At 55.7% G+C, this 11,583-nt stretch overlaps 1 protein-coding gene across 5 annotated transcripts; it reads left to right on the forward strand.

Annotated features, from left to right (window-relative positions):
- The first annotated feature begins 714 nt into the window (after positions 1 to 714).
- LOC102959923 (pyridoxal phosphatase) lies at positions 715 to 6,410 on the forward strand. 5 transcript variants are annotated; one of them, XM_042993227.1, is made up of 4 exons: positions 715 to 1,294; positions 1,661 to 1,741; positions 1,995 to 2,266; positions 5,121 to 5,385. In XM_042993227.1, the coding sequence occupies exons 1-4, from the start codon at positions 721 to 723 to the stop codon at positions 5,301 to 5,303; spliced, it is 1,110 nt and encodes a 369-aa protein (XP_042849161.1). In that variant the 5' UTR covers positions 715 to 720; the 3' UTR covers positions 5,304 to 5,385. The 5 variants fall into 5 exon arrangements, with proteins under 5 accessions (XP_042849161.1, XP_042849162.1, XP_042849164.1 ...); XM_042993228.1 differs by having other exon boundaries at positions 2,040 to 2,266; XM_042993230.1 differs by having other exon boundaries at positions 2,014 to 2,266; positions 5,121 to 5,206.
- The last annotated feature ends 5,173 nt before the right edge of the window (positions 6,411 to 11,583 follow it).

An 11,583-nucleotide genomic window follows, 5' to 3' on the forward strand; every position in this document is an offset into this window, starting at 1 on the left:
CAGCATTTGTCAAAGTCACCGAACTGTACATGTAAGATCTGCACATCTTACTTGTATGCAAATTAAACCTCAAAATACATGTTCCCCGGGGGACTCTACCAGCCAGCGTCGAGAACGACTGGTCTAGGCCAAGGGCCCCAGCGCTCGAGAAGACACTATGCGCCTCTCTCCTAATCATACCCACACGCTTCTCAGGACTTGGCTCAGAACCGGAGCGTCCAAGGTTCAGAGGGCAAGGGGTTCCGACCCAAAGGCAACATCTCCCTTAGCATCTGTTTTCCTCCTAGCAACTAAGCTTCTGATTGGCTGGGGAACGTAAGCGCGGCTCTCCGCTCCAGATTTTCTATTCGTAACTCTTTACTGGCCAAGAAGAACGTCAGTTTATCCTTTCAAAGGCTAGTCGGGGTTGAAACTCGGCGGCAACTGGCCTAGCAGAGCTGGGGGGAGGGGCGAAGGGCTAGGCTCGGTCTTTATTGGCCTCCGCCCCTCGGCCGCGGCCGCGATTCACCGTGCTCTCCAGGCTCTGTTAGCTCGGGGCCTCGGTCCTCTCCGAGGTTCTTCCCCCCATTGGCCCGCGGGCCAGGCCGTGACTCCGCCCCCTGGCCCTTCCCGCGCGTCGATTGGCAGCGGCGGGGAAGGGGGCGGGCTGCGGGCGAGCGCGCCGTGCCCGCAGAGGGAGAGCCGCGCGGCGTGCGGGCGTGCGAGCGGCCGGCCGGCTGCATGGCGCGCTGCGAGCGGCTGCGCGGCGCGGCCCTGCGCGACGTGCTGGGCCGGACGCAGGGGGTCCTGTTCGACTGCGACGGGGTGCTGTGGAACGGCGAGCGCGCCGTGCCGGGCGCCCCGGAGCTGCTGGAGCGGCTCGCGCGGGCGGGCAAGGCGGCGCTGTTCGTGAGCAACAACAGCCGGCGCGCGCGGCCCGAGCTGGCTCTCCGCTTCGCGCGCCTCGGCTTCGGGGGCCTGCGCGCCGAGCAGCTCTTCAGCTCCGCGCTGTGCGCCGCGCGTTTGCTGCGCCAGCGCCTGCTCGGGCCGCCGGAAGTGCCGGGCGCCGTGTTCGTGCTGGGCGGCGAGGGGCTGCGCGCCGAGCTGCGCGCCGCGGGGCTGCGCCTGGCGGGGGACCCCGGCGAGGACTCGGGCGCGGCCCCGCGCGTGCGCGCCGTGCTCGTGGGCTACGACGAGCACTTCTCCTTCGCCAAGCTGAGCGAGGCGTGCGCGCACCTGCGCGACCCCGACTGCCTGCTCGTGGCCACCGACCGCGACCCGTGGCACCCGCTCAGCGATGGCAGCCGGACCCCCGGTGAGCGCGGGGCTGGCGGGGAAGCAGGTGGGGTGGCAACGTGCGCTTCACCTCCGCGCCGAGGGGAGAGGGGCGAGGAAGGGGTGTCTCCAGGTGACAGGTGGGGAACCGGAGAGATGCGAGGGCGGTTCCCACCCTGCAGGAGCCCAGGGGAGCGTTTTCATGGCCACGTCTGGTAATTCTTGAAACTGCCACCACTCGAGGGTCAGTATAGTAGGGTCTCCGTTTAACAGATGAGGAGACTGAGGCCCGTTGCGGTTCAGGGGGGTTGCAGGCGGAATCCAGGTCCTCGACCCCCCAGCCCTAGCCTTACCGAGCCAGCCTCAAGGATTCCTGTCCTTTTGTCCTACCCGCCATCGGGGTGAGGTCGGAGAGTTGGGAACAAAGCCTGGAAGGATTGTCCCCCCGTCGAGCGGTTGGAACACCATTGGCCGCGGCAGATTGTAGGTGGGTGTGCGGGGAGCCTTAGAGGTGGATGGAGTTTGACCCAGGGCCCTGTAATCTTAAATTACATAACGTCGGAGCATCTCTGTCCTGGGTGTAGAATGGGATTGCTAACCATGCCAGTTTCCTCAGAGGGAGAGTGATCAGGGTGAGTGCCTGGCACATAGTGGGTGCTCAGATGGTGTGGGTTGTATCCAGAGCCCTCTCCTGTTAGTACAGAGCTTCATGAAGTACCTTGCTGTTTGTTCTGACTTAGTTTCTAAATTACTCCGGAGCTGGGAGTTACTGTCCCGTTTCTCAGATAAAGAAACTGAGGCTAAGAGAGGGGAAGCGAGCTGCCCAAGAACAGGAAGACCTGAACTTGGCTCTTGTGGCCACCCCAGCCCCCACCCCAGCCCCATCCAAGGCTCTGTTTGCTGCTGTCATCTGGATGTTCAGGCCTGCAGAGGAGGCGGGAGCAGGTGGAGGCTCCTACATCTTGGAGGGTTTGAATCAGTCAAGAGCAGACGGTGGCAGAAGCTGACAGTGGTGAGTGTGTGTGGACAAGTCACTACCCAAGTCAGGAGGCTGAAGGTAGGGACAGATCTCCCATCATTCCCTCCTCGCCGGTCACCTGGGCCATGCTATGAAAAGTGAGTTTCTCCCTGGAGGCTCACGGTTCAGGTTAAGACTGGGTTAAGGGGCCCTCTAGGACTCAGGAAGGGTGGTGTGGATGAGCCCCCGAGAGAGGGGCCAGGCCCTGCCTACGCCTGCCTGCCCCTTTTATCTCTGGCCCCACCTGATTGGGTCACTGGCCCTGTTGATTGTTCCCCCAACCTAGAGGGGGAAGCAGAGGCTCAGCCGTGTTTGTGCACAACTGACAGAGGCGGCTTTGAAACGGTGGTATAGAAATGTACTAAAAAAGTCCCGTCGTGCGTAAAATCTGAACTAACGCAGCGGGGGTCTCTCACCCCCGTTTCCCCCTCCTTTCCCCTCCCCTGGTGGGTCTCCTAAATGTGTGTTTACCTTCTTGCCCACATGGCAGTCACTTGAACTGGCAAATAGAAATGCCTGCTGTCTGAGGACTATGTCACCACTAAAACACGTGACAGCCTTGGATGACAGGATGTTAAATGAAGTGGGATAATGGTAGTCTGAGGACAGAGCTCTCTTCACAGTTGCCCCTGCCAGGATGCCCGCTCCCCTACGGTAGGGATCCCTGTTGCATTCGCTGCTCTGTGCCCAGTGCCTAGCACAGAGCCTGGTAACTACTGGCTGAGTGGATAAAGTGGGCCGTGGGGGGCTGAGGGCGATCAGCTCTGTCCTGGTGGGAAAGGAGATTGCCGACCCGGCCGAGACCAATCTTGAGCCGAGAAAAACACTTTGGGGGTGACTCAGTTGAGCCCTTCCCATCCCGGAAGGAATTTCTAACCCGGGAGGCAAATGGCTTTTCTTCCCTACCCAGTTATCAAGAAAGCAAGCACATTCTAGGTCGGATGTCAAGGAGAGCCTCCCAGGAGTGTTGCTCCGGGTCAGCTCCGCCCTGGTCCCGTGACACTGGGGAAGTTCCTCCTCCTCCCTCTCCTCCTCTGGGGACTTGCTGGGCTGAGGATTTCTTGTCTTTTTTTTTTTTTTTTTTTTTTTTTTGAGAGAGAGACAGATCATGAACAGGGGTGGGGAGGGGTGGGGCAGGGAGAGAGAGAGGGAGACAGAATGGGAAGCAGGCTCCAGGCTCTGAGCTGTCAGCACAGAGCCCGACACGGAGCTCGAACTCACGGACCGTGAGATCATGACCCGAGCTGAAGTCGCATGCTTAACCGACTGAGCCACCCAGGCGCCCTGAGGATTTCTTGCTTTCGAGCCTGCTTTATCGTTCTGTAACTTTGGCTTGACTGCTCAGAATGTCATCCTTTGTGAAAGGAGAGAGGCCCAGGGCATTTGGGGTCAACCCAATGGTGTACTGACAATTGTTTCATAACTGGGGGGGGGAGGGGGGCTTAACTGATACCATTGCCCAATTTCTGTGGCACAAGTACTCCCACCATGGCCAATTTCAAGCTACCAGCATAAAGTCACTGACTGTGGAGTTGGGAAGGTTTGTGCACACACCATTATACAGTATTTCCATCATTACAGATGTAAGCAATCTCGAGAGCATAGATGATGCTAGCATAATTAGGAAGAAATGAGTTTTGAGAACTTAGTGCCTTTGTTTTCAACAATTAATTTGACTGTACGTTTAGACGGTAAGTTGACTTTTCATCGCGGCTTCAACAAGCAGTTCACCAAATTCCTGAAAGTGAAGCATTCAGCACTCCCAAGCCGGGACGAGCCGGCCCAGTGCATGACTGGGTCCGACCCACCCGAACACATATCCTTTGTCTGCTGCTCGCGAAGCTGTGCAGCCCCGGATGAGTTACTCAGGGTTCACAGAGCATCAACTTTCTCACCCGTGAAATGGGCTTCCGTGAGCACCCAGCACAGCCCACTTTAGAATGTGCTCAGTAAATAGTGATTATCATCATCGTTTGTTCAGGGACATTAATGCGAATGCAGAACCGTCTGGCACAAAGATGTGCCTGTGGGACGGGCACAGTGGACTCATTGTGTGGGGCAGGAAGGTACGGGGCTGGGAGTCAGGACTGCCCTTTTCTAAACAGTCCTCCTATTGTTAAATTCTTGGGCATGTCCACAGTTTTGCTTATTATAGTTACTGGGGCCGCGGACATCTTCAAGCATGTAGCTTTTTGTCTCCAGTTTGAATTTCTCTGCCTGTGATCGCCTTCCCGGCCAAGGCCGACTGGGGCAGAGGTGCGAACGTTTCTGTGCCCTGCTGCGTTCCAAAAGGGCTGTGCCAGTTTCTGACGCCAGGAGCCCACATTCCTGTGGCGGTAACCACACTGCTGCCTATTAAGTACTTGCTGCTTTCCAAACCGCTTGCCCCTGCGAAGCCCACAGCACCTCTCGAAGGTGGGCAATTGTCACTTGGATCCTCCTTTTCCAGTGAGTCCAGGGAAACTCAGAGAGGGTCACGTGGCTTGCCCAAAGGCACACAGCTGCCAGGGTCCAACAGTGAACCCCAGACGGGACTGACCGCGCCGGGCCCGGTTACACGCAGTGGCTCACTCACTCAGCCCCTACCGGGCCGTGTTAGAGATGGGGAAACGGAGGCACAGCGAGGTTAAGTGGCCTTCCCGAGGCGGGTGGAGCTGACGGAGCCCGAATCCAGGCATCTGGTTGCAGTGTGTACTCTTAACCGCTACACGAAGACGGGGAAGATTTTGACCCATTGCAGTGCCTAATTTGACCCCCGTGCCACGCCGCCTCCCTGGAATTCTGTTTCCAAGCCTGCATGCCTCCCCTGCGACCGCTCGGCACTGACCACGTCTCCATCTCCCTGCAGGCACCGGGAGCCTGGCTGCTGCAGTGGAGACAGCCTCGGGCCGCCAGGCCCTGGTGGTGGGCAAGCCCAGCCCTTACATGTTCGAGTGTGTCGCGGAGCACTTCAGCGTGGACCCCACCCGCACGCTCATGGTGGGTGACCGCCTGGAGACCGACATCCTCTTCGGCCACCGCTGTGGCATGACCACCGTGCTCACGCTCACAGGCGTCTCCCGCCTGGAGGAGGCCCAGGCCTACCTGGCGTCTGGCCAGCACGACCTCGTGCCCCATTACTATGTGGAGAGCATCGCGGACTTGATGGAGGGGTTGGAGGACTGAGCCCACCCGACCAGCAACCGCAACCCTCCAGCCCGATCCCGTAGATGGAGGCGAGGGGCCAAGAGCTGCCGGCCCCTGGGCCCCGTTTTCTGCAGCCTGGTGGGGTTGGGACCCAGGGAAGGTGTGAGGGCCCTCACGTCCCCTCCCAGTGGTGGCCGGGCACTCTCTGCTGTTCCGGAGGCTGTCCCCCTACCCCTACCAGTTCGCCCTGGCCTGACCCAGCCAGGTGGCCTTATTTCCTGCCTCGTGAACTCCCCTCTTTGAAATCTGGGCCTTGTGCCCGCTGAAGATTTCCCCTAACCCTGAGCACTTAATCCCCAACTCCTTCCCTGGGGCCTCTAGAGCCCTTCCTCCCTCCAGTCCTGGCCTTGGGTTCCTGCTGACCAGTCAGAGGTCTAGGGAGCCACCGGCCACTATCGTCCTGATCCCTGAGTGGACCAATCAGAAGGCAAAGTGACAATGACCCTTTCAGGTCCTCACTCCTGGGTAGACCGATCAGAACACCAGGTAATAATGACTCACTGGTCTCTTCGATCCTAAAGAGAACAACCCAGAAGTCTGAGAGAGCGTGGCCTCTTGACAATCTGGATCTGACTGGACTAGCTAGGGGTCCAGATTTCTGTCCACGTGTGTCAAGTGCTGAAGACACCCACCCCTCCACAAACGTTGTGATCCGGGGAGGGCCCACCCAATGGCTCTGGGGGCTTCTGTGGCCGAGAGCCCCACCTTTCCCTGATCATGGTACTGGTATCAGTCCAGCGTTGATGGTGGCCACAGCGGGGGAGGGGCTTTTGTGTCCCCCTGTTGTCAGTGTTTGCTGTGCCACTTCTCCCCCGTGCCCGCCCCCGGCTATTTATTTATTTATTTATTATTTATTTATTTATTTTCGTGTGTCAGTGATGGTGGGGGCTGGGCCTTCCCGCCACTTCCGCCTCTGTCGTAACCAGCCATCCGGTACTTAATAAAGTGCGAGCGGGAAAGCCTATGTGGCCTCGAGTGTGTGTGGGCCACGGGGCGGGAGGAGGACACCCCCCCCCCCCCCCCACTCTGCCTGAGCCGGGTCCCCACAGCACTGGCCGGCTTGGCAACCTTCCTCCGCAGGAAATGACCCACCCCGGTCGCAGAGCGTTTTCTTCTTTTTCTAGATGTATTGATTTGTTCTGAGAAAGAGGGAGCATCCCAAGCAGGCTTTTGGCTGTCGGCACAGAGCCTGACGTGGGGCCGGAACTCACGAGCTGTGAGATCATGACCTGAGCCACAGTGAAACCAAGAGTGAGCGTCTTAACCCACTTAGCCAGCCAGGCGCCCCCGCGGAGTGTTTTCCTGTGCGCTCAGCCCAGTAGCGCTTGATGCCCCGCTGGGTCTTTACATCCTGATGTGTTTCAGTCCTTCCGAAAACTCAGCCAGTTTCTATCGCTCGGCCCCTTTTGCCTCTTGGGGAATGAGGATCAGAAATGCGGTGTTAACTTACACAGCAGCACACGTCTAGAAAGCGTGATCTCCTGAGACAGGGTTTGAACTCCCGTTAGCGGATTCCAGGGGGCTACAGCGCCCTCTCTGCAGAGACCCGACAGGAAGGAGGTCCTGGCTCTCTGGGAGCTCAGGTGAGCTCCTACACCCCCATCCCACCCACCTTCGGGCTCCCCTCCCGCCTGGGATGCTCCTGTGACTCCCCCCCCCCCCCCCCCCCCCCGCAGTGAGCTGGCTGAGGGGCTACGGGCGGGAGGTGTCACGATTGCTCCAGGCCTGTCACTGATTGGCTTGTCGCGAGCTTGCACAAGGCCTTCCCGCTCAGCCTGTTCCCTCCTGTGTGAAGCGAGGGGTGCGAGGTCTGGGCGATGTTCGCCAGGGTGGTTCTTCTGGGGAAGAGAAAGTGCTGACTGAGCCCGGCTGCATCACGAAGTCAGAGCCCATTTTCCCTCGCGGGGACTTCTGGCTGTGACAGGAACTCAGCTCGGCCTGGCTAAGGCATGAGGAGTTCATTGTCGGCCCCTGCGAGGCGCCCCAGCCCTCCAGGTGCACCCGCCTTTAGCTGTGCTCATCCGACCGACATCCAAGGGCTGAGGCCACATGCCCATCTCAGAACCTGCGCCGGAGGGGATAGAGCAGAGTTCTTGGCTAGCCTGGGACAAGTTCCCGCCACCCCACCCCCCACGTCCCCAAGGAGTGCCCACCTCCCGGCTCCGCTCTGGACCTAGCGGCCCCTCCCCACCGTCCCTGTGGACAGAAACCTGACTTCCTTGAGCGGAGCACACGGTGGCCTGTGAATCAGAAGGGGGAGGCAGCCCAGTCCCAGGAAGTGACTCTTGATTGGTTTAAAGCTTGAGTCTGAGCCAATCATGGTTATTTGATTCCCCGGCTATCCAGTGATTGGTTTAGCCATGGACTTGCGGTACACTTCTGACCCTCAAGACGGGGAGGGCTGTTGGGAGATCCTGGGAATGTTTGCCCCACTTTCAAAGAAGGACATGGTTGGGGGTGCCTGGGTGGCTCAGTCGGTTAAGCTTCCGACTTCGGCCCAGGTCATGATCTCCGGGTCCTCGAGCCCCACGCCCACCTCTCTGCTGTCCGCTCAGAACCTGCTTCAGATCCTCTGTCTCCCTCTCTCTCTGCCCCTCCCCCGCTCATGCTCTCTCTCCCTCTCAAAAATAAATATTTTGAAAAGAAGAACATGGCCGGAGGAGGGAAACACTCTTCTGGGCTTTGGGTTCGGAAGTTGTTGGCAGCCGTTCTGTGATCATGAGACCCACCCAACAGACTTCTCCACTTCAGGTGGCAGAGCAGAAAGATGGGAAGAACTTGGGGCTGGCTGTTTCCCCCAACTTTTTAATTTTAATTTTTTAAGTTTATTTTATTTATTTTTGAGAGAGAGAGAGAGAGAGAGAGACAGCAAGAGGGGGAGGGGCAGAGAGAGGGAGAAAGAGAGAATTCCAAGCAGGCTCCACACTGTCAGCACAGATCCTGATGTGGGGCTCAAGCTCACCAGCCCTGAGATCATGACCTGAGCTGAAATCAAGAGTTGGACACAACTGACTGAGCCACCCAGGCGTCCCGATTTTAATTTTATTCTAAGGATGTTATTTTTAAGAAATCTACACCCAACATGGGCTTCAAACTCACAATTCTGAGATCAGAAGTCCCATGCTCTGCCAACTGAGCCAGCCAGGTGCCCCTTCCCCAACTTTTAATTCAGAAAAAAGGTTTGTTGTTTAATGTTTCTTTATTGAGAGAGAGAGAGAGAGAGAGAGAACAAGCAGAGGAGGGGAGAGCAAGAGGGAGGAAGAGAATCCCAAGCAGGCTCCGTGCCGTCCACGCAGAGCCCCACACGGGGTATGATGTCATGAACAGGGAGATCATGACCTGAGCCAAAACCAAGAGTCGGACACTTAACCCACTGAGCCACCCAGGCACCCCCAGAAAAGTTTTAAACCAATATCTCAGGAAGCTGATGACCCCAATCCACGAAATGAAACAACTCCTTCCCACTACGCTCTCTGGTGTCCATAATTTCCGGTTTTGTCTCCCTCCTCCACCCCCACCCCCACCCCCATCCACTACCTTCTTGGTGACCAGAGGCCTTGGAGAGACTTTCTGGTGACTGCATGATGTTTCCCTTTGGAGGTGGCTGTGAGGCCAGTGACAGGAGCTCAGATTCACTGAAACCTGAGCTCGGCCTAGCATCACCTTCCCGCCTAGCACTCCGGTGATTTCATTTTCACCATTCAGAGGAACCACAACCAAGGGATGGTCCCTGTGGCTTTTCCCGCATTTCCTTATATGTCCAGTAGACCAAGTCCCCGCGAGTTGGAGTCGTCTCTAAATTCCATGGGTAACTTTTACCATGAGTAACTCAGCACCACACAGCTGCCACGTGGCGCCTCGGCTACTCGGGAACCGAAGGTTCCTCATCCCTGCCCTTCCTTTCTCTTCCCAAACCACATGTTTCCATGAGCCTGGGCGGTTCTAGCAAATCCCACTTCTCCGACACCACCTAAAAGGGAAAGCTGTTTCCTCTACCCGCAGAACACTTCTGACACCAGATGTATGGGTTTTCCTGCACCGAGTAAGTCTGTAGTCTTCTGTGGACACCAACTGGGTGTCCTAGAATTCGATCCTGGCACCACCCAGAGTTAGTGAAGACTCCACAGGTCCACAGGTTAAGGGTCCAGTCCCATGAGACTCCCTTTCCCCCCACCTCCACCTTCCTCCTCCCCCCCCCCCCCGCCCCGATCAGATGCCACTCGAAAGTCCCGGGTGTCACCTGAGCTTCTGACCGACTGGCTATAAATTGGAAGTTCCCAAAGCCCCCTTCTCAGATTCAATCATATGCTGTAACAGCTCACAAAACTCGGGGAAACACTTATGTTTACTGGTTTATTGTATAATAAATGATATGTAAAGATACAGATGAACGGCTGGATGGAGAGATGCACAGGACAAGGTCCAAAAGGGTCCCAAGTGCAGGAACTTCTCTCCCCATGGAGTTAGGGTGATGTATGCCTGCCAGGAACTTCCAAGGGATTTAGGAGCTCTGTGTCAGGCACCTGAGTCAAAGACCAAACATTAAAACAAAAGACCTTCCCAGCTCTTTTGTCACTTAGGAAATCCCAAGGGTCTTAGGAACACTGGTAGGAACTGGGGTCAGAGACCAAATATACATTTCTTATTTTCTCATATCCCCCAAGTTTTATTTTTACTGTTTTTTTTTAAATGTTATTTTTGAGAAAGAGGAAGTACAAGCTGGGGAGGGCCAGAGAGAGAGGGGGGGAACAGAGGATCCCAAGCAGACTCTGTGTTGACAGCAGAGTCTGATGCAGGGCTCGAACTCACAAACCAGGAGATCACGACCTGAGCTGAAGTCAGATGCTTACTGGAGCCAAGCAGGTGCCCCTTCCCCAACTTTTAATTCAGAAAAAAATGTTTGTGGGTTTTTTTAATGTTTATTTATTTTGAGAGAGAGAGAGGGCATGAGCAGGAGAGGGGCAGAGAGAGAGGGAGACAGACTCGAATCCCCAGCAGGCTCCGTGCTGGGCCACCCAGGTGCCCCCAACTCCCCGAGTTTTAGTTTAGAGAAGTTTCAAAACAGCAGAAAAGGTGCAGCAGTGGGATAATGAACCTGGATCCCCAGTTGTCGATATTTGACCAATTTGCTCAATCACCCTTTGTATATATTTTGCACTGATTCACTTGAGAATACTTAGCAGATGTTAACACTGTTCACCCCAATTCCTTTAGCTGGCCTCTCCTAGGGGCAAGGACTAATCCTGGATTATGGCCACATAGAAAAGCTAGGACTGTCTCCGCAGCCATGCTCCACAATCATACAAGAACCCAGATCCCGGATGATTTCATCGAGCCACTGAATTAGCTGCCACGGAAACCTCCTCGGTCCAGATTTTTGTGATGTGAAAGTTTCCCTTAATTTTAAGATGATTTCTGTTGATGGGGCACCTGGGTGTCTCAGTCAGTTAAGCGTCTGACTTCAGCTCGGGTCATGATCTCACGTTTCGTGAGTTCGAGCCTGGCGTCGGACTCTGTGCGGACAGCTCAGAGCTGGGAGCCCGCTTCGGATTCGGTGTCTCCCTCTCTCTCTCTGCCCCTCCCCCACTTGTGCTCTCTCTCTCTCTCTCTCTCTCTCTAATAAACATTTTTTTAATAGTTTTTAGAATGATTTCTGTTGAGTTTTCTGTTACTTGCCACCCAAAAACTCTCCTGATACACAGGCCCCAGGCATATTCTAGAAAACATTAAAATGCACCCCCTTCCCTTAAGTCCCACATTAAATATAGGCGGGGTGGGGAGGTTGCTATGCATTTCCAAAGCATTTTTATACGTTTGAGATATTATTTGGCCATGGGGATCTAAGGTAGGAGTGACCAACCTCTAGGAAGACTTGGACACACTTTTGAAATAAGAAAATTCAACCCAAGAAAATTGTTTCCAAATGTTTCTGTTTTTACCACCACCAGGTTTAAGCGGGAGTACAATAAAGGTTGATTCATTTCCCAGTTTTACCATTCCAGAGCCAATACATTTTTTCTCTTCAGGTCTTAAATATTTTCTAAGCTCTTAAAGAGCTCTCCGCTTCCTGCGAGTCTGTAATTATGGCAAAAGAAAACGTTACAAAAATAAAGACTCATGCCTGA

This window comes from Panthera tigris, chromosome B4, assembly GCF_018350195.1.
Source record: "Panthera tigris isolate Pti1 chromosome B4, P.tigris_Pti1_mat1.1, whole genome shotgun sequence".
Taxonomy (NCBI): domain Eukaryota; kingdom Metazoa; phylum Chordata; class Mammalia; order Carnivora; family Felidae; genus Panthera; species Panthera tigris.

What these genes read in the sequence shown, in the direction of transcription:
- LOC102959923 (XM_042993227.1), top strand. Translation starts at nt 721, where the DNA reads ATGGCGCGCTGCGAGCGGCTGCGCGGCGCGGCCCTGCGCGACGTGCTG. An exon ending in CGATGGCAGCCGGACCCCCG is followed by an intron (nt 1,295 to 1,660) that starts GTGAGCGCGGGG and finishes CATCGGGGTGAG; the next exon opens with GTCGGAGAGTTGGGAACAAA. An exon ending in GGTGGCAGAAGCTGACAGTG is followed by an intron (nt 2,267 to 5,120) that starts GTGAGTGTGTGT and finishes ATCTCCCTGCAG; the next exon opens with GCACCGGGAGCCTGGCTGCT.